The 26,161-nt window shown below is 40.4% G+C and overlaps 1 protein-coding gene across 3 annotated transcripts in view; it reads left to right on the top strand.

Moving 5' to 3' along the window:
- Positions 1-26,161, top strand: part of AGAP2 (ArfGAP with GTPase domain, ankyrin repeat and PH domain 2) — a 423,211-nt gene that overhangs the window by 267,388 nt on the left and 129,662 nt on the right. For all 3 annotated transcript variants that reach the window (XM_077483649.1, XM_077483648.1, XM_077483647.1), the window contains exons 2-3: positions 1,973-2,031; positions 6,156-6,243. In XM_077483649.1, coding sequence (XP_077339775.1) covers positions 1,973-2,031; positions 6,156-6,243 — 147 coding nt within the window. The remainder of the gene's footprint in view (positions 1-1,972; positions 2,032-6,155; positions 6,244-26,161) is intronic.

Here is a 26,161-nt window from a genome sequence, read left to right as displayed (position 1 = left end):
TTTTATTCTCTGGTCCTGTAGTTACCTATGGCCTGCATATACGTCTATATATATATATATATATATATATATATATATATATATATATATATATATATATATATATATATATGCTCTACACTGTGATGAATTCATCTGACGTTTCTATGCTACATGTTTTCTTGGCCCTTGGCCCGGGACCTTTTTTGGATGTTATCAGTGCCAGTGATTGCAGGTGGTTGGAGAGCATTATAAATTATGCACAAAATACTATATGATCTATGCTCACCCTTTAGTAAATTAGGCCTTAACTGTATTTTGTGAATTATCTCCTATCTTTTATTATGTAGCAAAAGCACACACATATCCTCAGACCAACTTAATTTTAAGGTGCCAAACTGCATGGGAATGGCATTTACCGGAAGAGCTGGTAAGTCTGAGAGCATGTGTGGCTAAGTGCAAAATGGAGTGCAGCCAGACCACATTCTTTTTGAAAGCCAGTACTAACATGGATGGATAGAGGTGCCAGAATACATCAGTATTATTCTTCAGCTGATTTTTAGCAAAATTAGTTTTTTTCCTATTGATAGTGGCATTGATAGTGATTATTCAATAAACCAGCTTGTTTGCCATTTCAGCCTTATGTGATGAAAATTTCCAAGCAGTATATGAATTATAAATACTATAATTTAGTAAATATTCTGCCATGCTTGATTTTTGCAAGGGGGGTTGATCACAAATTGTCACATGATTGTTATAAATTCAAACTAAATTGTACGAATTAGGAAGGATGTGGCTCAGGCTGTTCCTTAGCCCCATCATCTTTTCCCCAAAGGTGCAGTTACAAAGGAAACCTGTACTGGTGAAGCTTGACATTTGCCTTTACAGACCTCTCATTCTGAAATTGCTAGTTACCTGGCTATCATGGTAGCCAGGTAACATCAAAGACTGACTATTATACGAATTCTCTTAACACTGTATGTTTAACGTGTGATCTAGGTATATATTTCTCAGCCCCTGCCTTGGTTTTATATGCACATGCCTAATTTTTACAAGCTACGTTGCTGTTAGGGCATTTCTTTAATATTTGTATCTATCACAGTATACTTTCCACGCATCTGCTAGAACCCGTTCTTGGTTGTAGTTCAAGGAACTAGCACCACACTGAGCATTTACAACTATGCTTTGTGAATGACATAGATGCAGTTTTAATTCAATCTTATTTTATTGAGAAAAGAAAAATGTACAGTAGACAGTTATGTCATTCAAAAACACAAAAATAGAAATAGACATCATTGCAATACTGATAACATATCATCTCATGGTTTAGACAATTTGTGAGCTTCGATTGAATTAGTTTGATACATAAGCCTGTATAGCTACGTCTAACCTGACTTAAGGGTAGGTGAGCACCACTATCCACTCAACAAGTGGCTTCCACCTATTGCAAACAAGCTAGGGCTTTTGTTGCTGTGCTAAACGCGTTTTCTCTGAGGGGGAAGCTCTGTGCATGCTACATTATCGGTCTGATGAGATTAGAGATTATGATTTAGGTGATCGTGTAGCTCTGAAGAGTAGGGATAGAGGGCACAAGGGAGTATGGAATATAGATATTAAGAGAAAGACATTCCACTCTGGTTACACAGTTGCGTTGGTGGAGTCCTCTGTAGCCCATGGAATAAATTCCGCGGAGTAATGAAACATAGACCACGAGGTCCAGGTCTTGGAGAATTGCTCCTCCTTAGCTGTTTCCTGTGACAACATTCGTTCCAGTCTATTGATTTGGTCCACCTTCAATTGCCCAATCCCCCAGGAAGGCATGCTTGTCGACTTCCAATGTCTGGGCAGAACCGTTCTAGCTGCCACTAGAAAGTTTATTTTTTGACCAATTTAAGAGGGCCAGGGAGCATAGATAGCAGAACTACCTTAGCAGAGGGTGTCATAGATGCAGTTTTACTAATTTCATTATTTTTTATTTTTTTATTTTTTTCAGAATGTGTAATCAATAGCCAAGAATGGACCCTCAGTCGCACAGTACCAGAAATACGTGTGGTGAGTTTCATGTTATGTTTGTCTATAAATGTACTTACAAGAAAAGTCTGATGGCAAATATGACAGTCCTTTTCAGGATTTGTAATACTTCTGTTGCAAGGTCTTTTTAATTCTAGATCAAAATTCTAATCATAGTCAGCATTATATCCAACAATTAAAAGGGTTTGAATACAATGCTAACAGTACATACGTCCTTTGCTTAACTGCCTTCTAACAAAGAAATGCATTTCTCACACACACTTATTATTTTCTCTTTTAGTTTTTATGTGCACTGGGATGTTGTGGAAAATGTATATTGGACTTTATAGGCACTGAGATACTGTGGGGGGGGGGGGGGGTTGTTTCTAACTGTGGGGGGATGGGACTGACTGGAGGAGGAGAGAGATCACTGTTCCTAATCACTAGTTTTAAAAGAACTGTAAAAGTTCTGATTGGCTCTTTAAAAGTGCAGAACATAATTTCCAGAGTTTCTATCAAAAGCACCACATAATTTTCTGCCAAACAAAATGTGCCTCATTTTCAATGAAGTGCCAAACAGAATAGTTGAACTGGTCATGCCACTAACGAATTAATTACTTTGCAAATTAAACTTCTTTAATTTGTCACAATTGATTAAATCATGCCAATTGTAAAGAGAAATAATTAGATAATTAGTTTGTATTGACACAAATTTTAATTACACTCTCCATCATTTTTTAAAACTAGTGGAAGACTACACCATTTTGTACATTTTACAGACCATTGTCAGACAGGGATGAAGAAAGCCATCATAACTAGAGAGAGAGAGTACGGAGTCCTTCATTCTCCATTACAACTACTGTCATTTTTCTGTTGGCAGAAATGTACATGAATGTCACATTGAGAGTGTAAAACAACATGGCTCTATTGAAACAATGTAGTAAATTTCCCACCACTCTGGGGAGATTTTCTCTCACTTCCTGTCATGTGTTCAGGACAGGAAATTAAGGAAAATCTCCCCAGTATGGACAGCGACACTAATAAGAACCACTCAGAAATTCGATCCTTTTCCAAATCTATTTGAATCTAAAAACAAGGACAAAAAAATAACAAATAGTGAAAGTAAGAAGTTCACTGTCTTGTATAATAAATAGGCTACTATAAGTTTTGATTTGTATAGAGGCAATTATAAGCACTAACCACACAGGACAGGGTCAAGCTTAATCTTAAAATGTATCCAAAATGGATGCCTAAAGAAAACCTTTACCATGTAGAGTGACTTCCTTTTTTTCTTGATTAGTCTAGTTGCCCGGCTCGTAGACTGTCTCTCTTTTGCGTCAGTGACCTGGAACACATATGAAGATCAGTTCTTCATCTCACTCTGACATTCCTGATTTAAATTCCTTTTCCAGGGCATTTATTCTGCATTATTAGAGCTGCAAACAGTCAAGCAAGTAGTATTTTCAAAAGGAGGTCAGCAATGGCCTTTGAATCTCTCTCATGACAGTTTTGCTTTGAAAAAGAGGCATGGTAATATTTTTTATTTGTATTGACACACAAATATTGGAAATATTTTCTAGAATTGTTAGGCAAAAATGCGTGGTTGAGTTTAAAGTGGATATAAACCCAATTCATGAAATTTGAACTGAGCACATATATCTGTAGTGTTTTCCTATCTCTCTGCAAAGCTCTAAGAGCCCTTTCACAGCGAGCCCCAGGGGGGCGTTGGCGGTAAAGCGGCGCTATTTTTAGCTCCATGTTACTGTCATTTTAGTGGCGCTATTCGGTCACTAGCGGGGTGGTTTTAACTTCCTGCTAGCGGCTGAAAAGGGGTTAAATCCACCCGCAAAACGCAGCCGGAGCGGCGTTTTTCCAGCGGTATCACAGCGGCATTTTGCTGGCGGTATCTCAGCGGCATTTTGCCAGTGGTATAGCAGTGCTGCCCCATTGACTTTAATGGGGAGCAGAGGTGGAGGAGCGGTGAGTTCACCGCTCCTTCACTGCCCCAAAGAAGCTGCTGGCAGGAATTTATGTGATGTCCTACCAGCGCACCGCTCCAGTGTGAAAGCCCGGGGGCTTTCACACTGGAGTAAAAAAAGAGCCACTTTTTTCAGCCGCTATACAGGCACTATTTTTAGCACTGTAGCACCTGAAAAACACTGGCAGTGTGAAAGGAGTCTTAGACCCGTGTCTTTCTGCTGCTTCATTCCTCTGCCATCAGCATGATAACTTCTGACAAGTTCTACAACAAGGGAGAAAAAGCAGCTGAAAATTTGTGTCGGGAGGGTGCTATAAATAGATTAGCAGAGAGCTGATCGATTCACAGCACAGCTCTGCAAGTTTCTTTCTTCCTCTGCCTATGTGGAGTGGGGGGGGGGGGGGTGTGCCTTTCCTCCAATCAGCTGTCACACAGTGTATGCCAAGACTCCCCTCCCACTGCAGAGATAGGAAGTAAAAATGTTCTTTCTAAAGAATATAGAAAGCTGAAGACAGCAGATATATATGTAAAACTATGTAGGTAGATTTGTTTCATCTCTATGTATCTTCCAAGGCTGTTCACTTCACTGGGTATAGGAGAGGGGTTACATCCACTTTAAGCTGCAATAGGCAGATGGGGTTGTTTACATGCTGCGATGCTTCACACCAGTGGAAAACTTTACCCAACATGTAGCAGTTAGCGGGCTGCAAGCCCGCCAAACGTCACACGTTCAAGTTAATGGGGAAGTGTCTAGGGTTGCCATATCATCCCTTTAATCCAGGACATATATTAATTACACAGGTTCTGAGGCTGATTTAATGCAGATAAGGCACCATGTGAGTTTAATTACCACCTTAATCAGCCACAGGACCTGAGTAATTAATATGTGTCCTGGATTAAAGGGATGTTGTGGCAACCCTAGAAGTGCCGCAAATGCCCCACACTTTTGTTGGCACAAATAAGGTTAAAACAGGTGTTGAGGAGGTGTTGCATCGCTTCCTCACCACCTGTCAGTAGCATCAGAAGTGCAATCTGAATGCTGATCATCTTCAGAGGAGAGGGAGATAAACTACCAACAGAAGTAGTGAGACAGTCAACAGTAAATGGCTATGGACTACTCAGTCTTTTTCTGACGTAATTTTTCTATGTTTCTAGTAATTACATGACAAGAAATCAGTCATTCCCTGACTAATGTCTAAGATACTCTTTAGAATACCAATATGCCTCTGCACAACAAATGACGGTGTGTGCAACAGATTTGTGTACCTGTTATACACAGGCACATGAATCTTGGGCAAGCACCGAGTGTGGATGCACACTGATAACAAACTGTCACAAGGGCTTCACAGCGATGGGAGAGTTCTGTACTTGGGGGCAGAGCCTGATGGTGATTTACAGACACTAATTCCCCATCAGGTCTGTTCCCCTTGTGACTGACAGCAGGAAGTGGGTGGTTTCTTAGCCATTAGACAGCCTGCTATTGGCTAAAGAGTCTGCCCACAGCCTGTTGTCAATTACAAGGCAAGTGCGGAACTGATAAGGAACTATTGTCTCAGCTTCCCCATCATGCTCTGCCCACATCAGCATTATTGGTTGTTAGGAGGCTGTTGGCTCTGAAGCCCACAGCTTCCTTAACAACCAGTGACAGAGAGGGAGTAGTGGTGGTAAATATGCCACTCTGCTACACTGCGGACGGGGACTGCCTGTCCCTGTAGGCCAATTAAGAGTAGGTCTTAATTACCTCCAGTTTCGTTATCAACTAACTGAAGGTAATTATTATTCAATTTGGAGCACTTTTACAGAGTGGTGCTATATAAAAATATATCTATAAGGTGATAGGGGGTGGGCAAGTTTCTACAGTATTAGGTGTGCCAAAGCTATCCTCATATAGAACAGCCTAGCATTTGGCCACAGCAGAGTAGCAGAGAACAATGAGAGTTGCAGCAGGTATGGCAGTCACCTACACGTGTCTGCGCTTTATAAATGCCATCAGCTTTTTTTTTTTGTGACAGAGCCTCTTTAAGTGGAAAAGATGCTGACATGCTTGAATAAATAGTTTAACCCTCTTCTGTGTCCTTCTATCTCAATCCACAGCAATACTTTTTAATAGAATAAATTATTGTAGATGATCTCTTGTTAATATAACCGATAAAAAAATCTCATTATTATCTCCCTTGTTCTCTCTTAGGGAGTTCTGGGTAATGTCAAAAGTGCAAAATCTTCTCTGGTTCACCGATTTGTTACTGGATCCTATCTGTCATTAGAGGCACCAGAAAGTAAGTCTACAAAAACCACCTCTGTACATTTTCTGTGATAATTTACTCTTTGTTCTCCAGATCAGAAAACAAGTCAAGAGGGCAAAAAGAGAATTTCATCAAGTAAAAACTTTATATAAATTGAGTTGGCTGTTTAGACAAGTATATGCTTGCTGGTCTTTTCAACCTTTGAGTTGAATTCCAATGAAAATAAGTGAGTGTATTTGTTCTCATGAAGTACACATATATGGTTACCTTATAGTATAATTGGACATGCTTTGCTAAAAAAATTACTTTTCTGGCAAGTGTGTTGTGGGTTCTAATGCTATTTTTCAAATTGACTTATCTTTCTCTTAGCCCCTGTACACACAGTCGGAGATTTCCACAACCAAATCCGTCGGATTTTGCCCGTCGGATTTTGTCCGTCGGATCTTGTCCGAAACTGTTGCATACACACGGTCGGACAAAGTTGGTGAAAAATCCGATCTTTCATAATGTGATGATGTAATTTCGTTACGATGGGACTACATTCAGGCTAGTAGGCAATAGCTTTGATGTAGGAATTTGATCTGAGCATGCGTGGCACTTGGTCCGATCAAAATTCTCTACACATGATCGGAGTATGTCCGATCGGCCCAGTTGGTCGGGAAATATTTCCAACATGTTGGAAAATTGGGTCTGACGGATATTCCGACGGAATCAGTCCGATGCATACCACACACAGTCGGATTATCCAAAGACACGGTCCGATAGGACACATGCCGACGGATTCTCCGACCGTGTGTACAAGGGCTAAGATTTACTTGTTTCTTAAAGGATGCATGTGTGTCGGCTTTTCTTAGCAATGCCTTTGCTGTCTATATTTTTCCCACTGTATTTATTATTTTTATAGGCATATTGAAGCCTTGGGTATGTTGCTTGCATAGCCTGTATTACTGCATAAGGGCTTAAAAGAACAAGCCAGCCCAGTAGGGGGTTAAGGGGGAGCCATGTGATTATTAGGTGATCAGAAAGTCTTTTCTTCCCCTTCTTTCCCTTCTGAGTACAGTAATTCTCCATAGACTGACGTAATCTCAATAAAGATGTGTAACTATTATATGGTTGATTCATTGTGGTAACATCAAAAGACATAATGCCAACAGCCAGATATAAACATAGCAAGAGAGCATGCACATGAATGGAGTGTAAAAGGGGGCTGATATTTTTTTTGTACACAAGTAACTGGCAAGTTATGTTTGCTATTGCCATATAGTCAAATAGATACTATTTTCTTCTTGCATTTTTAATGAATTTCCATTTGCTTGGCCACTGTGAAGGATTATATTACACTGGAAGTTTTGTAATATGTTGTATGTATTGTCTGTATGTTTTTTTGCACAAGCCGGTTTGCTCACCCAGCAACAACTTATGCCTCTCACTGTCATGGCTGTGGATACAGTATCATGATTTTAGATTACTGTTTTAATAAACTATTTTTACTATATTACTATAGCAGCCTGCACCTTCTGTTACTCCTGTAGCCTCCTTCCTTCCCCTTCCATTGGGGAATATCTTTTTCTATATACTTTGGGGCTGAGTGACAGGCCCATATTTGTTTAGGGTGGCAGTATATACTTTCTAGACTTTGGTTAAGTTTGCAATATGTCTTCTGGTATAATGAATGACTCGGTATCTATCGACTCTTCTGATTTCACCTGACAAACACATGACAGAAGCCAACTGTATTTTTTTCTGTTTGGTTGTTGTGCCATATAGTCTATATTTCACTTTTTGCTTTGGATATAGTTATATAACCTGTCAAGAATTTTTGGTGTTTAATCTGTAGTTATTGCACATACAAACAGTACAAAATAGAACATAACCGTTTAAAACATATCTAGACAACATTACGTAGCCAAATCAAGGAAAGCGAACACAAAGTATGTGTAAATGGAGTGTAACTGGAGTGTGACTATTGAAATAGATAACAAATACAATGCCACAAAATTAGAAACATAGTAATACAAACAGTAAAGTTGAGTAGTGACATATCCTGAACATCAGGGGTTATTAAACCCTAACTCATAAGGAAGAATAATGAAGAACCAAACTTAAGATAATCGAAAGGCCTCCAAAGAAGTTATGGTATTTTTTGTGACAGATCGGCTGCAACTGCAATAACAGGCCAATCGCAGCCTCAATTGACTAGACAATGGTAAGCAAGTAAACAATGGATACCAATAAGAGAAAGGAAGAGAACAGAGAAGAAAAAGAAGAGAGAGAAAAGAAAAAAAAAGGGGGGGAGGTAAAGGAGGCCTCTTACCCAGAGCCCAATGCCATCTCCAGAGCATCCAGGTACCACTTAAGATATATTGCGTGATAATAAAATAAAGAAGGGCTCTAAAGAGAAGTATGTGGGGAATTCTGAGGAATAAGATTTTTTTGTGTGTTGCAAGGGTGATAATCCTGCCCTATTCTATCTAAAGCTAAAAGAAAAGTTTTGACTTTAGAACACACTTTAGGAGTAGGAGAAGATGCACATCTCTAAGATGTCTATCAGTAAAAATTTGACGAATGTAAAGAGAAATGGTGCTAAATGTGTACAAAAATGTTACAGACAGGTTACGGACAGCCTTAAACAATTGGACAAGTGATGCTAAATCAAATTAAAATGTTGCCAATTTATTAATCAATAAGCTAGTTCAAGTAGGAGATAAGCTACTAAATTACTAAGCATTGGTTAGTTAAATTCTCAGTGTTGTTTTCCAGATCATTTCATTATTCACAGTTATAGGTTGCCATACAGTGATGTCGGATCTAACCTACACATTTTTACTATTGTAGGGACTGCATTTAGTGTTTTAGTGTATTGTAATCTACAGGGAACATTTACGCTACAAGCAGCCTGGGGGCTCCCTCACTTCTGAACGTGCCTAAGCTTAAGTAGTTTATTGCTTCTGTTAGCTGTGGTTAAGTATGCTCGAGCTTTCCGTGTTAGAAAGTTTAGGTGTAATGAATATTTACTAGCCTAGCTAATCACTGAGGAATGTGTCACAGAGGTGTGACCAGAGGACGTGATAAATAATTGATACCAACATTTCCAGTGGATTCCCTGAAAAGATTTCCTGGCTTTTCCCAGAGGGGTTATGTGTTGAGAGATTTTCAGGACAATATCTATTAAGATGTAGAACAACAGCTATTGCATATTAATTGCATTTTGAAGAAGCAGCTATAGCCTTACACACCTAGAAGACATGGGGAAGGAGTCTAAATATCAACCTTCTCAACTATCTTGCCTTAGAAAAGAATAACCAAGATACCACTAATCCCTTGGGTCCACAAGGAGCTGTTTTGCACTGAGGGGACTACTAGCCAGTAGCCAGTATAGATCGTGAGTGTACAGAAAAACATACTGTATAAGGAGGTACAAAAGCTAGGCTAGGCTTGTTGATGTTTTGCAAAGTGACTGGCACTTATGCCATTTTGGTGTCCCTTGGTGTCAGCCGTAAATCTATTTTTCAGTATGTTTGGCATCATGAATCTCATTTGCTTAAGAAACCTGTATGCAGTGAGGCATGATGCCAAACATACAAAAAAAAGGATTTAGAGTTCACATACAGTTTTTTAAATCTTTCTAAACATAAGGGGTTGAAGCCCATTTTCTAAATGCTATATGTGTGTCTGGAGAGATTCGCCTTCTCTGTTTGCCATAATGACCAGTGTTACTAGGACAGGAAGTGATGGGAAGTCCAAAGGTTGAATGTTGTCACTAGAGCAGGATGTGAAGGGAAACCTACCAATGTGGGACACTTGATGCATTGACAACTGTTTTATAGAATGGGTTTCCCCAAATTTTAGAGAGTTTTGCATTCCCTTCCCCTTCAGAAAGTGAAAGGGAAAGTCAGTACAATTTTAACCATTCCCTACTGCCTCAAAAAATGTTTGTTTAGCTTTAGATACACCTAACGAGAAGTAGAAGGAAAATAACAGAAAAGGAGAAGCCCAGTCTGTATCACACAAGCACCCAATGTGGAGCTTAATCTATAAGACCCACCAGGCACCAAACCTTCTTCCACTCAGATTTGGTGAGTGTGGTCCTCCTTTAGATATGCTGTCTTATGCAGAAAAATCTAGCTTACTTAAGGAACAGAATTCTTTGCTGTCTAGTTCAGTCATTTTTCCCTTTCTACTTAAGCCACCCACTCATTCACTCCGCTGTGTTCTTTATATGCTGATGCTTAAAGTGGCAGAAAGCATTGTATATTGTCAGCAGGGAAAAGGTACTTTGTTTTTAAAACCACAAAAGAACATCTCTTTCTCCAAACATTTAGAAGCAAGGAATTCTAAAAGTGAATTAATTACAGCTGTGTAGGCTCTCAGCATGAAAAATGTTACATTTTCTGCACAGACCTCCATAAAGAACAGGGCTTGTGCCTTTTGATGATAAATATCTGTACTTTATTTCAGGAAATGCACACAGTCTTAATCATTTTGTTCTGAAGTACATTGGATGTTGCTCATAATAAGTTGTATTAATTAAAGGGAAAATCTCCCCAAAACAGAGTGAACGAGACTTTGTTTCCTTAAAAGGCTCCTTTCCACCCTTGAGGGGGTGCATAGCCAGCAGTGATACTGTATTATAGCTCATATGTGGGCTATTCATACGACTTTTTTTCTTATTGCGGCCTGTGATCCTGGCAAACATATCTTGAGAAATATATGAAGAATTTGTTTTTAACATTCATTTTAGTCTATTTTGTAAGAAATTAGGGGCCAATTACGGCAAAGTTCATTCAGGAAATCAGGTTATAGCTTAGCCTCTGCCTACTAAGTATTGACAATCAGTGCCTCGTTTACCCGGGCACTCCACATAGAATCACAGCAAATATGGCTTTCTCAAGTAGGAGCAAACAGGACACAAGCAGCTCTTAACACTTGCTGTTAACCTATTTAAAGATCTAACTGCTCTAGTACTGCTTACTAATCTAAGCCAGTCCTTTGTGGGGCACTTATAACACATGATTGTTGGAAATTGTCTTTATTATTCTCCTCCAGTTGTACACATTGCTTGCTGTGATTCATTTTGGAAGGAGGGTTATGCACACACATCTTTCTGCAGCTTAATCAGCTGCAATACTGCATAGAGATGTGCTGGCATGGCTGTGTAGTGGGTGCCCCTTCCTCAGGGCATGCCTGCAGTCTGCATGAATCCTCCAATTACACATGCACTATGTTTCTTTTCTTAACTGATTGTCCCCCATGTTGCAGTAGCTTTCTTCTGTAAACTCAACAATTTCCTTTATGGGACTTTAGAAGGCATCCTCTGTACTAGTTCCACACACTGGACAGAGTCAAGTGGTTATTTTGTTTGTATATTTCATTTGTTTCTTTTTTTGATATCTCACTTGTATATATGCATCCAATTTTGACTTCTAAATTTATAATCTCCGTTTTAACTTTTTCTAATAAAACATGAATACATTTTCAAATATATTTTGATTGTCAAGGAGTTTCTGCCTTCTAAAGTCCCATAGAGGAAATTGTTCTATTGTATATCGAATTTCGGAATGTGGGCAGCAACTCTTTTCCCATAAATCTGTGGCACAACCATATTTTGTATCTTCTTTAAACTGTGAATGTAATTTGACAGAGGTGAGAAGGAACCAGACGAGGAAGAGGGCAAAAAAAGACAGTAATCATTTTCCCTCCTGAGCCACTTCCATCTACTGACTGTCATGTTAGTTCTGGCTTGTGAGCAAGCAGCTTAGGACAGTAAAATAAGTGTATTTGCCCTTAAATATTGTGGCTCCCACTGTCTCCATAACATATATCCTCCTAGGACTACATTTTCGCACTGCTTCCCATCTCTCCACATTTTCCCTGTATGCCCTAGCCTCCTCCCAGACAGCCTCTTTAAAGCAGCTCTTCCTCCTCCTCACCCCATTTTATCCTGCCTACCTCGTTCGGGTCCTGCAAAGTTAAGATGATCACCCACCCAACAGATCCAGCATTGTCCTTCTGAGATCCTTTTTCCTCTTCTCTTCTGCACCCCCGCTTGGACCTGCACTGCTATTGGCATTGGAAGTCGACAGCAATCCCAATGATGTGCCACTAGGCCCACCTTCCTCTTCCTTTTTTTTTCATTGAATGACTATGCTTTCTGGGATATATTATATGCATATCCCAGGCAGGCAAAGTACACAGCATTCACCTAGGCAAGTGATGTGCATGGAGGCAAGCCAGTAATTTTTCAATTAAATAGAAAAGGTAAAAAAAGTGCTATTTGAACAGCAGAGGGGAGTAGGGGTGCAGAAAGGGGAAGTAAAAATTAAAGGTGACGAGCCACTTTAAGTGAACTCTGTGTCATGTCTGGTGCAAGCCATCATTCAGTCAGAGGGACAGGATCTGATGAAAGTCCACCCTCTTAGGCATATGCTTTAACGAGGACCGTAACATCCTCTTACATTATCACTTAGGGCTTATACACATAAGCATGTGTCACAGCCCCTGCATATTGGCTCCTGAGAATAAGGCTTGTGTAATCAGGCAAACACTAATGTAGTGCACTGCAATCTTTTTTTGATCTGAGTTTAGTAAAGTTTAATGTTTGGTTGATGTGGCTTCTGTAATAAATGGGCAATACACAGGCAATATCAATGGAAAATTGAAGGCAACACTGTCTTCTTTCCACTTCTATTCTGACCAGAGCATAGCAGCAGTACCGTTAGACCCCTTCTCCCTCTGCCATGTGTGTTTTCAATAGCCAAAGAGTGATAGTTGAGTTGGAGAAAGCCCTAGTGTGTCCTTCGCCAGATTTGCCAACACTCTTCTACTTAGTCTACTCCAACTAAGAGTAGTAATGCCGATATCAATATTCCATTTAGCCAATCAGCAGGCTGTAATTATGGAAGTTAAGGTCTGACAGACATACTCAAAAGCTATTGCTTCTGTATCAAAATTAGAGCATACCCATATATGGACCAGGTGCAATTTTGGGAAAGCTAATGGAAAGGGTTGATGCAAAAGAACTTACAGCAACCTCTTCTACAATAGCCTGAAGCCCACTGCCAACTTGATGCAATAGATTAAAATGGTAGCACCCAAACTATTCCTCCAACTTAAGTTTGTTTTTTGTTTTTATTTTCTTCTTTACAGTCTAGGTGCCTATGTTTAGTCAAAGAAAAATACAAGCACCAGGGGCAGTACTTAAAATCTTTGGAAAGTTTCCCCTGTGCTGATGGATGCACTTTTAGTTGTAAACCTGTGATCCCCTCCACCCAGGAACCTGTCATATGCACTCATCCAGAGTACCAACTATGCCCACCATTTCCTCCCAGCTCCTCAGTTCATAGAAGCTGTACTTTAGCTTTCATAAATGCAAACCAGTCTATGAATAAAGGAGATGTACCTTTTATTCAGCCAATTGTCCTTCATTCATTGAGGTGCTTTTTATTCCTGGGAGCTGCAGTACAGCTTCTAGCAATGGAGGACGTGATGGTGGTGGTGGAACGGAAATGATGGGTATAGTTGGTACTCTTGACAAGTGCATATGACAGGTCGCTCAGCTCCTAATAACTTCTGTGGCACCAGATGATTAGCTTGTGGGGAGATCAGAGGACAGAGGATTTCAACTAAAACAGCAGCCATTATGCTGATTTTGTAAAAAAAATTTTTGACTAAACTTAGGCTTTAAATTTCTGCTTGGTGTCCCTTGTGACTAGGGATGAGCTTCGTGTTCGAGTCGAACGTACGTTCGACTCGAACATTGACTGTTCGGCCGTTCAGCGAATTCCGAACGTTTGGGCCGTTCGCGTCAAAATTCGAGTGACGCGCGCGCGGACCACAATGCACTGCGGTGGCGCAGTGCATTGCTGCCCCATGATTGGCCAAGCATGCACTGTGACCCCGCATGCTTGGCCAATCGCAGCGTCGGCAGCGAGGAGAGCCATGATTGGCCACAGGCATCCTGCCTGTGGCCAATCATAGCTCAGGCTGTGTAGTGCACGCCCCACACTATATAAGGCCGCCTTTGAGGCGGCTTCGTGTAGTGTGTTACTTAGCATCTGAAGCAGTGGGTGTTCTGTGTACCTTCAACACAGTACACACCAATCGTTTTTGGCTGATTTCCTATCTTGCTGCTGTGTAGTGGTTGTCTGTGCCCTGACTGCAGTATACACCACTATATTCACCTCACCTATATAGCTAGTGATCTAGCTTTAACCACTTAACAACTGCCCATTGCCGATTAACGGCTTCAGGGCAGTTGTTTAACTCTGAGAGGCCGTTAATTAACGGCCTCCCAGAATTCTGCTCTCGCGTGCCCCGAGGTGTGCGCACTCGAGAGCATCCGTGACCGCCGGGTCGCATCACGGATCACGGTAAACGGCCGCTCATAGCGGCCGTTTACCACGTGATTGCTCCGTCAAATGACGGAGTGATCACTTGGAAACAAACCGGCGTCATGTTATGATGCCTGTTCCTCCCTCCCCTCTCTGTACCGATCGGTACAGCGGAGGGGAAAGAGATCGGTGTCAGCAGCGATGTGGGCTGCATCTGCAGTGCCCACATCGCTGCTCACCGAATTTAACCCCTCAATTCCCTGCCAATACTCTGCAATACCAGTGCATACTCTGCAGTACCCTGCCATTACTCTGCAGTACCCCGCCATTACTCTGCAGTGCAGTACCCTGCCATTACTCTGCAGTGCAGTACCCTGTCATTACTCTGCAGTACCCCCCATTACTCTGCAGTACCCCCCATTACTCTGCAGTAACCCCCAATACTCTGCAGTACCCCCCAATACTCTGCAGTACCCGCCATTACTCTGCAGTACCCGCCATTACTCTGCAGTACCCGCCATTACTCTGCAGTACCCCCAATACTCTGCAGTACCCTGCCATTACTCTGCAGTGCAGTACCCTGCCATTACTCTGCAGTACCCCCCATTACTCTGCAGTAACCCCCATTACTCTGCAGTACCCCCCAATACTCTGCAGTACCCCCCAATACTCTGCAGTACCCGCCATTACTCTGCAGTACCCCCAATACTCTGCAGTACCCTGCCATTACTCTGCAGTGCAGTACCCTGCCATTACTCTGCAGTACCCCCCATTACTCTGCAGTAACCCCCATTACTCTGCAGTACCCCCCAATACTCTGCAGTACCCGCCATTACTCTGCAGTACCCGCCATTACTCTGCAGTACCCTGCCATTACTCTGTAGTACCCCCCAATACTCTGCAGTACCCTGCTATTACTCTGTAGTACCCCGCCAATACCCCGCCAATACTCTGTAATACCCTGCCATAAATTGCCATACCCAGCCATACTCAGAGATACCCAGCCATACTCGGTGATACCCTGAAATACCCAGCCATAGACGCCCCCCACCCCTCACCGCCCTCCGGTGCTTCTACCAACTCGCCAGTACGATCAAAGCCAGAATCTTTTTTTTTATTTTTTATTTCAGGCTTCCCAGCCTAGAGGTGAGATGTGGGGTCATATTGACCCCCCAGATTTCACTGTAAAGAGGACCTGTCACCCCATATTCCTATTACAAGGGATGTTTACATTTCTTGTAATAGGAATAAAAGTGATCAAAAATATATTTTTGGGGAAAAAAATGTCAAACTAACATAAATAAAGTAAAATGAACAATAAAAAAATAAAATAAAAATTAAAGCGCCCATGTCCCCATGTGCTCGCATGTGCCACACATGTGAGGTATCGCCGAGAATGTTAGAGCGAGAGCAATAATTCTAGTCCTAGACCTCCTCTGCAACTCAAAACATGTAACCAGTAAAAAAAAAATTAAAGCGTCGCCTATGGGGATTTTTTAAGTAGCGACGTTTGGCGCCATTCCACGGGCATGTGCAATTTTGAAGAGTGACATGTTTGATATCTATTTACTCAGCATATCTTCATCTTTCACTTTATGCAAACATTGGGCTAACAAGTGGTTAATAATAGAGCTTGCAGTCAGTAGTGTTAGGAGATAGTGCGTGCTGTCTGCGTGCTCTGTACCCAGTACATACCGCTATAATATAGGGCAGGCCCCTACTTTCAAACATCCAACTTACAAACATCTCCTACTTGCAAACGCAAGGAGACAGCAGCAAGTGAGATGAAAAAAGATGGACGACAAAACAAATTATACAGGGGTGATAACCCTTCCCTATGTTTTCCAAAAAGCTTAAAGATAGTTTTTTTGACTGGAGCTACACTTTAAAAATGTACCGGTTGAAAATGACAAACAGATTCAACTTAACACAACAAACCTACACAATCCCTGTCTTGTTTGCACCGCCTGTATACTGCTGTTCTGAGTATATAGGGCCTGGGGGCCACACGCATTTCCTTTTTTTAATATGGGTACGGGGTTCCCCTTAATATGCGTACAAGACCCAAATAGGCTGGTAATGGGCAGGGAGGGCTACCCATGCCATGTTTCTCAATGATTTTCAACCATATTGCAGGAACCAGATATAACATTAAAACCGCAAGCAGTTTTAAATGGTGTTATTTCCGTTTAATGTCATTTTGTGCAGGGACTGTTCTAAACACGGGAAACATGTGGCACTTCACAGGCATACTACAGACACCCCCCAGGCACCATATTTAAAGGAATATTTCACTTTTTTTTTTTCACTTTAATCGTCATTAAAATCAGTGCTCCCGCCAAAATGGCAGTTTTTAAAACTTTTTTTTGCAGTGATCCATGTCCCCTGAGGCAGGAGGCAGGTCCCCAAACCCTTTTTAGGACACTATCTTGCATATTAGCCATTAAAATTAGCACTTTCCAATTCGAACGTTCGAGTCCCATAGACTTCAATGGGGTTCTAACGTTCGTACCGAACGCGGGGGTCGTTCGCAAGTTCTGGTGCGAACCGAACCGGGGGGTGTTCGGCTCATCCCTACTTGTGACAAATACGCATATTTTTATATTACATGTTTTGTAGTAAATTATGTAAATGTGAGTGTTATAACAGTATTGTGTCAAGCTATAAAGTAATGTATCTGCTTAAGGCATAGAGTGAAAGGGCTGAGAAAGCTCTTCTGAATAAGCTTCAGTTCATGTCATCATGTCAATAATATCTCTTTAGTCTTTTACTTTGCTTAGTGAACCAAATTTTAGACTTAAAGAGGAAAGACTATACCTAGACAATCTACTCTGTATTAGAATACAAATGGTATTTATATTATATTTAGAAGAGGCCAAGTAAAATGATTAATGCTACAAAAGTCTTCCATTTGCATTACAGGAAAAATAAGGGGGCACAGGAGGTAGAGAGGCAAGTCAAAGCTTAAAGCTGAACTTAACCGAGCACCACAAATTGAAAATGCTATTTAATTCATTTTTAATAATCAAAGCAAACTTACCCATCCAGCTATGTCTCCATGCTTTATATTGTTACATCACTAGCATTTCTAGCTGTGGCCATCTTGAGTAAGGGTAGATGATTCATATAGCACAGTGATGGCGAACCTTGGCACTCCAGATGTTTTGAAACTACATTTCCCATGATGCTCAATGATGCTCAACTACACTTCAGAGTGCAGGAGCATCATGGGAAATGTAGTTCCAAAACATCTGGGGTGCCAAGGTTCGCCATCACTGATATAGCATTTACTTCCTGAAATTCATCTGACCTTAGCTCAGGTATGCAGGGAAGGTGTGCCTAATCACTTGCTGACCACCCCATAGCAGATTTACTGCAAAAGGGCTGCCGCACTGTGCAGCATCATATATATATATATATATATATATATATATATATATATATATATATATATATATATATATATATATATGATCCTGCACTTCCAGATATTCGGCATGAGTGATTTTACACAGCAGGAGCTGATCAGCAGGTCCCTCGGACCAGATGTTGGTCAGCACCCGCTGATAGTTCGGTACACTGACAGAATGCCAGTCTGCCCATGTAAACAAGGCAGACTGCCGTTCTGTCAGTACAGAAGGCATGGATCCTGTGTTCTTTTAAGAAGAAACACCGATCCATGCTTTTCACTAGTAAAAGCAGCTCCCCACTACACTGAAACATTAGCTAGGCACACATTTAATTATTTGATCACCCCTGATGTTAACCCCTTTCCCTGCCAATGTCATTAGTACACTGACAGTGCATATTTTTTAGCACTGATCACTATAAAAATGTCACTGGTCACCAAAAAAGTGTCAAAAGTGTCAGTTAGTGTCCGATTTGTCTGCCACAATATCGCAGTAAAAATATCCCATAGTTTGTAGATACTATAACGTTTGCAAAAAACAATCCATATACGCTTATTGGGATTTGTTTGTATTTGATTTTTTACATTTTTTGAATGGGTGTGTTTTAGAGAAGAAATTAATATATATATATATATTTTCAAAATTGTCGGTCGTTCTTTGTTTATAGCGCAAAAAAAAAAAAAAAACAGAGGTAATCACATACCACCAAAAGAAAGCTCTATTTGTGGGAAAAAAGAACATCAATTGTATTTGGGTACATTGTCACACGACTGCGCAATTGCCAGTTAAAGTAATGCAGTGCTGTATCGCAAAAAAATAAATAAATGGCCTGGACATGAATGGTGGTAAATCTCCAGGAGCTCAAATGGTTAACTGAGAAAACGCTTCCTCCTATACTCCAGATGAAAGAAACAAAAATGCACATGATGACTTCTATGATGCATGACATAATTTTGACCTAGGCCAGAAACCAGGAAGCAACTGAAGAAATGTAAAACAAGTTTAAACTAAGCAAATATAATATACCTTTCTATCTATTTACTAATGCTAGCAGCATAATAATTAAAAATATTTAATGTTAATTGAGAGAGATTAGTTCCACTTTAACTTTTGACTTGGGAAAAGTCAGGGTTGGATTGCCTTCATCTCTGGATCTAATGATTGTTTTGTCACACAGTATTCACTGAGGCTGACCTCTGCCTATCCACGTTTTCATCATATTACTAGTTGCAATTATTCAGGTTTGTGACAGTTTTTTTGCTGTAAGAGTAGGAGCAAGCAGAATATTACAAAATAGCTGCTTTTGATTCAATTTGAAACGTATGCATTTTACGGAATAATTAACTTCTCATGAAAATGTGTTTCAAATTTCTTGCATTTCCCATAGAAATTAATTAGAATCCAGCTATCTTTTCTGTGTGGCAGGTCAAACAATGAAAGAAAAAGACATTTTAATGTGGATAATTAAGTAATACAGACACTATAATCGCTGACATACTTATATGTGTGTAAAACAGTGCATTGCAGAAAATGATCTATATTTTTTATTTATTCATTTACTCACACTAGTGTGTATGTGATGCGGCTGAGCATGTTTGACTCCCAAATTTCAGTTTGTTTAAATAGTGTTATTGCTCCATACCTTGCTCGGGCATTGTTTGATGTATGATGCCCCAGATCGCTTGAAAGAGGTAGTCAACTTCAGTCCTCATGTACCCCCAACAGGCCATGTTTTGGGAATTTCCCTTAGATAAAATAGCTGTCCAAAATACCAAGCCATTGACTCTGATTTATAGCACCTGTGTAAGATAAAGGAAAACCTGCAAACATGGTCTGTTGGGGGTACTTGAGCACAGGGTAGAGAACCACTGGTCTAGGGAATAGTTTGGTTGATCTGCAATGGGATGCTTAGGTGTGATTGCTGACTGTACCCAAGCACAGAACATTTACAGATCATTGGGCACTCAAGGAGCATGGAAGCATGTAGTCTGGATGAAATGATGACGTAAGGGTGCGTGGGCCCTACAAACCGTGATCATGGTGCAGTTGGGAGTTGGGAACAGTGACAAGCATATTGGGACATAATACAACCATTCCTAGTTTGAGTACACTCTAATGCCACGTACACATGACCAGACTTTCCGTCTGAATGAACTGTGACGGACTTTTCGACAGACTTTTCGATGGAGTTCTGCTGAGAAGGACTTGCCTACACACGCTCACACCAAAGTCCGATCTTTTAACCCAATGATGTACGATGGGACTAGAAAAAGGAAGTTCAATAGCCAGTAGCCAATAACTGCCCTTGCATTGTTGTTCGTCCCTCGGACCTGCATACAGACGAGAGGTTTTCTCGATAGGAACTGGTTCTGGCAGAAAGATTTGAAGCATGTTCTATTTCTAAAGTCTGTTAGATTTTTCGACAGTAAAGGTCCGATGAAGCCCACACATGATCGAATTGTCTGACGGATTTGTTCCGTCTGAACTTTGCTGTCGAAAAGTCCAATCTTGTGACGATGACAAAAAAGCTGACATATTAAAGTGGTATTAAACTCAAAACCAAAAATGTTATATATTGCAGCTTACCAATCATTAGTTGGGTTTTTTCCAGTGATATGGCCGGTAACACACTTCCTGTATTAGAGTGCCTACACTCTGGATGAAGAAGCAAGAAAGTCCCCTTTGAACAGCAGCATGTCAATCTGGGGGCGGGGGGTGTGTTAGATGCACTAGCAGATTTAGATACACTAATTGAAGCCAAACACCAGCTAGCACTTTGTAAGCAGTTTTACAGCAACAGTTTTTTCCTTTTGGGATAAAGGTTTTACGTAAATGCATAAAAGCTGATCATTGAAAGCACCCCTGTTAGTGGTAAGTGGCTTGTCTCAACCCTCCAACTGTTACATTTTCAGGACAGTGTGGTCTGTTGAAAAAGACCAGACTTACTGGCCAGATCACCAAGTGAAAATAAAAGAAAGAAAGCCAAAAAAAAAGAAAACAAATGTAGCCATCATATCTAAGAAATAGTAAGCTGGAATATAATAAATGTTTGCTTTTGGGTTTATTACTGCTTTAAATCCATTTCTATCAAGCTAGCATTTAACCGGTTCCTGACCAGCGCACGACGATGTACGTCGACAGAATGGCACGGGCAGGCATATTGGCGTACAGGTACGTCCAATCTTCAATGCCGCCCTGCCATCGGGAGCGCGCCGCCGGCGGCGCGCTCCCGCGCTGGTCGGGACCCCCGTGAGTCCGGTCGCGGGACCCGCGGACTCGAACGCCGCGGGCATCCCCATGATCGTCTCACGGGACGGCTGAATGGAGGAAATGCCGTGTAAACAGCATTTCTCCATTCTGCCTAGCAACTAGTGACGCTGATCTCTGCTCCATGTGATTGGAGCAGAGATCAGTGTTCACTAAATGAAAGCCCAACCCCCCCACAGTTAGTAACACACCCCTAGGAACACTTAACCCCTACACTGCCACTCACTGGTTAACCCCTTCACTGCCAGTGTCATTTACACAGGAATCACTGCATTTATATAGCAGTGATTACTGTATAAATGACAATGGTCCCAAAAATGTGTCAAAAATGTCCAATGGGTCCCCCACAATGTCGCAGTCACAATAAAAATCGCTGATCGCCGCCATTACTAGTAAAAAAAATAATAATAAAAAATTATTAATAAAAATGCTATAAAACTATCCCTTTTTTGTAAACGCTATAACTTTTGCGCAAACCAATCAATAATCGCTTATTGCGATTTTTTTACCAAAAATATGTAGAAGAATACGTATCGGCCTAAACTGAGGGAAAAAAATGTTTTTTTATATATTTTTGGGGGATATTTATTATAACAAAAAGTAAAAAATAATGCGTTTTTTTCAAAATTGTCGCTCTATTTTTGTTTATAGCGCAAAAAATAAAAACCGCAGGGGTGATCAAATACCACCAAAAGAAAGCTCTATTTGTGGGAAAAAAAGGACGTCAATTTTGTTTGGGAGCCACGTCGCACGACCGCGCAATTGTCAGTTAAATCGACGCAGTGCCGAATCGCAAAAAGTGGTCTGGTCTTTGACCAGCAAAATGGTCCGGTCTGTAAGTGGTTAAAGTAAAGTTCTACGTTACCCATGCTGGGCAAAGTACCAGTTCAAGTGAAAGTATAATTATACTTTTCCCTAAATCTGGCCAGAGTGGCAGCCCAGGACCCCAGGCACTGTCATATAAGTGGAAAGAGAGTCTTTAGACCTATGCTAGTTGCAATATTTGATTTGCAGCTTACACAGGACTTCCTCACTTTATTTCCCAAGGCCAAATAAAGCAATGGTGGAGTGAAGGGAAGAGTGGCATTTAAGTAAAAATGTTTGATTTGCCCTGTATGGGCAAAGCAAAGGTTCATTTTAATAAACAGCCTAGAACAAGAGTCTGTGGAAGTATAAAATAATTTCAATGTCAGGATGTTAGGCTGTCAGACCTGTCAACTGTTGCTACAATATCCTCACTTATTGGTCTAATTAAAGAATAATTATTACAAGAAGACATTTGACAGCATTAATTGTATAGACTGCATTGCTCTTGAAGAGACATAGAAGAGATGTAGTCTCTGTTGTCTCTCCAACAGATGACTCATCTGAGTTTCAGAAAAGGAAAGTTTTAGCTTAGGTTTCCGAATACATTCAATGTGTATCTAGTAGCCGAAGTCTCTGCAAGTCTTTCAAAATCAGAACATATTGTGCTATTAATGTTCCCATCTACTCTGTCAATAAAACATTGCTTGCAATTTTATATATTTTTTTTAATAAACTGCCAGCTATATGAAAATGTTACATTTGACAGCTTGGCCATAGTAGCAGTAGACAAAAACCACATTCATCCAATAAAGTCATCTGAAGACATTTTACTTGTTTTAAAATGGTAATAGTTCACCTTAAAGTGCTTCAGTGAAATAAAGATTCTGTTTAGCCCAATTCAGCATATGCAATTTTAAAGCACCATCAAAGGAATAGGTAAAGTCTTGCACTGGTTGTCCATTGAAATTATACTTTATTACATATCCTTGATCCATGAAAAGAGAAAAGGTAGAATCATTGGCTCCAATAATCATCTCATTAACTATACTAATTCATTATTAAGAAAGTTGACTAAGAAAGTTCTTCAGGCATCAGCGTATATCATGTTCTCGCTTAAAGATGCATGCTGACTTACTTGAAAATACCACTTACACAAAATCACCCTATTCTTGCAAAAAACAAATAAAGTTCAATTGACCTTTAAAATTAAACCACCTAAATACATTCCAAGTGCATCAAAACAGATCAGCTACATCCTGAGAGGAAAAGCCTGGTAGCATGGTGGGCGTTTTGATACAGCATGAGCCTAATGATTGCTGTACCACCTCTAGGCTACCTTGGGCTTAACCAAGATAGTCTAGAGGTAGTATTGGTCTGCAGGTTTCATGGTTTGTATTTGGATCCTATACTCTACCAATGGACCACTGATGTTCGGCCTGCCCTCTGTGTTCCTCCAAGTATTATTATCTTTTTTGCCATGCTGACATCTCAAATCCTGACCCCATACCACTATCTGGATCTTATACTTTTAGTACTGATGGATGTTGCCTGGCATACCTTATTGGCTACTGACCTATTAATATCCACGCTGTTAGCTTATCAGCCCTAGGTCTGTTGCCTAGATAGAGCATTTGTATCTTGGTTTTACATTGGTGGACAAGTCTCCCACATGCCTTTTTTGCAAACTCAAAACGTGCCATTTTGTTTTTTGCTGGACGTTATGGCTTTCTTTTGGGCACTCTGCCATAAAGCCCAACTATATGGAGCTTACGGCTTATTGCCATCCTATGTACAGATACTCCAGTCTCTGCTGTGGAACTCTGCAGCTCCTCCAGAGTTAACTTAGTTCTCTGTGCTGCCTCTCTGATCAATGTCCTCCTTGCCCGGTTGAGTTTTGGTGTGTGGTCATCTCTTGGAAGGTTTTCTGTTGTGTCATGTTCTTTCCATTTGGTTATGATAGATTTGATGGTGCTCCTAGGGATCATCAAAGATTTGGATATTTTTTTATAACCTAACCCTGACTTGTACTTCTCAACAACATTGTCCCTTACTTGTTTGGAGAGTTCCTTGGTCTTCATGGCAGTGTTTGATTAGTGGTGTCTCTTGCTCAGGTGTTGCAGCCTCTGGGGCCTTTCAAAAAGGTGTGTATATGTAATGATAGATCATGTGACACTTAGATTGCACACAGGTGGACATCATTTCAATAATTATGTGACTTCTGAAGGTAATTGGTTGCACCAGAGCTTTTTATGGGCTTCACAACAAAGGGGGTGAATACATACGCACATGCCAATTATCAGTTTTTTATTTCTGAAAAATAGTTTTATGTATATATTTTTCTAATTTTACTTCACCAACTTAGACTATTGTGTTCTGATCCATCACATATAAATTCAGATTAAAAAACATTGAACTAAAGGCTGTAATGTAACAAAATAGGTAAAAAGCCAAGAGGGGTGAATACTTTTGCAGGGCACTGTACATAGTTGGTTGGAATTCAATGGTAGACCTAACTTAGCTTAAGTTTAAAACTGCTCCCATCCCCCTTCCCTCTTCTAACGCCTGTCCTAACTACCATGTAGAAGGAAATGCTTATACTTGCCTATCTTACCTTATACTTTTCTCAGGGTGCTCTGGTCCGGTCACGTGATCTCTCCAGTGGCCTGGTCCAGGGGAAAGGCTGAGAATTTATGTAAAGTCTGGGTGCAGATATCACCCATAGGTTTACTGTTGGGCATCAGTTGTCGGCCATTTCTCTTCTTCACTGAACCTGGCTGCTAGGAGCCGGTCATGTGACCAGACTGGAGCATCCAGAGAAAAGGACAAGCATAAGCATCTTCCTCCTACAGGGTTATTAGAATTGGAGTTAGAAGAAGGTTGGGGGAGTTTTAAGCTTAGTTAGAGTTAGCCTGGACTTTTACTTTAAACTAAAAGTTTAGTTGAGTTTTATCTTGCACAAATTATAGGCACATAGCTAGAAACCTCTGTACATGAGCTGAAATATATTGCTCTGTTTTGTTTAGAGTATTTGTGCTTTGAATCCATGCAATCTGGATTCAAATTTGACAATTGACAATAATAGCATAAGAGAATGATTTATACGGCTATGGGGGTTATTTACTAAAGGCAAATCTACTTTGTACTACAAGTGCACTGAAAGTTCAGTCGCTGTAGATCCGAGGGAGACATGCAGGGAAAATATAAAAAAAACAGCATTTTAGCATGCACAGGATTGGATGATAAAATCAGCAGAGCTTCCACTTATTTCAGATCTACCCCTCAGATCTACAGCGACTGCACTTCCAAGTGCACTTGTAGTGCAGAGTGGATTTGCCTTTCGTAAATAACCCCCAATGTCTGCTATCCTAAAATGAGCATTACACTTTTAGTTCCCAGATTTGTTATGGAGGTTTGCAGATGTTAATACCTTGGGGTTTATTTACTAAAGGCAAATTGACTGTGCACGTTTGAAAGTGCAGTTTCTCCATGCAAGTGCAATTGCTCCAGAGCTTAGAAAATGAGGTAATGCTTCACTTTACAAAGAAAAGCCAATCACATGCAAGGACGTTTAGAAAGAAAAAAACATTTTTGCTTGAGCATGATTGGATAATGGAGTCAGCAGAGCTTCCCTCATTTACTAAGCTCTGGAGCAACTGCGCATAGTCTTTTTCCCTTTAGTAAATCACCCCCCTTGTGTTGGCAAGGAAACCTAGTTTTATTTTATTTTACCTACATAAGACACACCTAGATTTAAATTCTTCTTTATGTAGAACATTCTGTGCATTGTCCAGTTGCCATTTGTCTTTTTAACCTTATTTTCAATAATAAAAAAAAAAATATGTCACATGTATTTTATCTCACCAGATCAAAGTTGGGAGCACTGGAACTTTTTTGAAACAAAATCTATTTTCGCGCTTGTATAACCAATGTCTTTTCTGCATTTTACCATTACCATGAATGCTATTGTGACAGAAATCAAAGCAGATTAATCAAATGGTTGCTCACATAGAAGCAGAGCATCAGCAGTGCGCTTTAAGCAGATCCCAGTTGAGCTTCACACAGTTTCCTCTGCGGTGCTAAATTGTCTTTGTGATTACAGTTGCGAAAAATACTTAATTAGAAGATTTGAAGGTGATT

Source organism: Lithobates pipiens, unplaced genomic scaffold (genome assembly GCF_037356315.1).
Source record: "Lithobates pipiens isolate NorthernLeopardFrog02 unplaced genomic scaffold, aLitPip1_a1.2 Scaffold_16, whole genome shotgun sequence".
NCBI classification, from domain to species: Eukaryota; Metazoa; Chordata; class Amphibia; order Anura; family Ranidae; genus Lithobates; species Lithobates pipiens.
The sequence above is the reverse complement of the archived record's forward strand: the minus strand, read 5'-3'. Positions and strand labels throughout refer to the sequence as shown.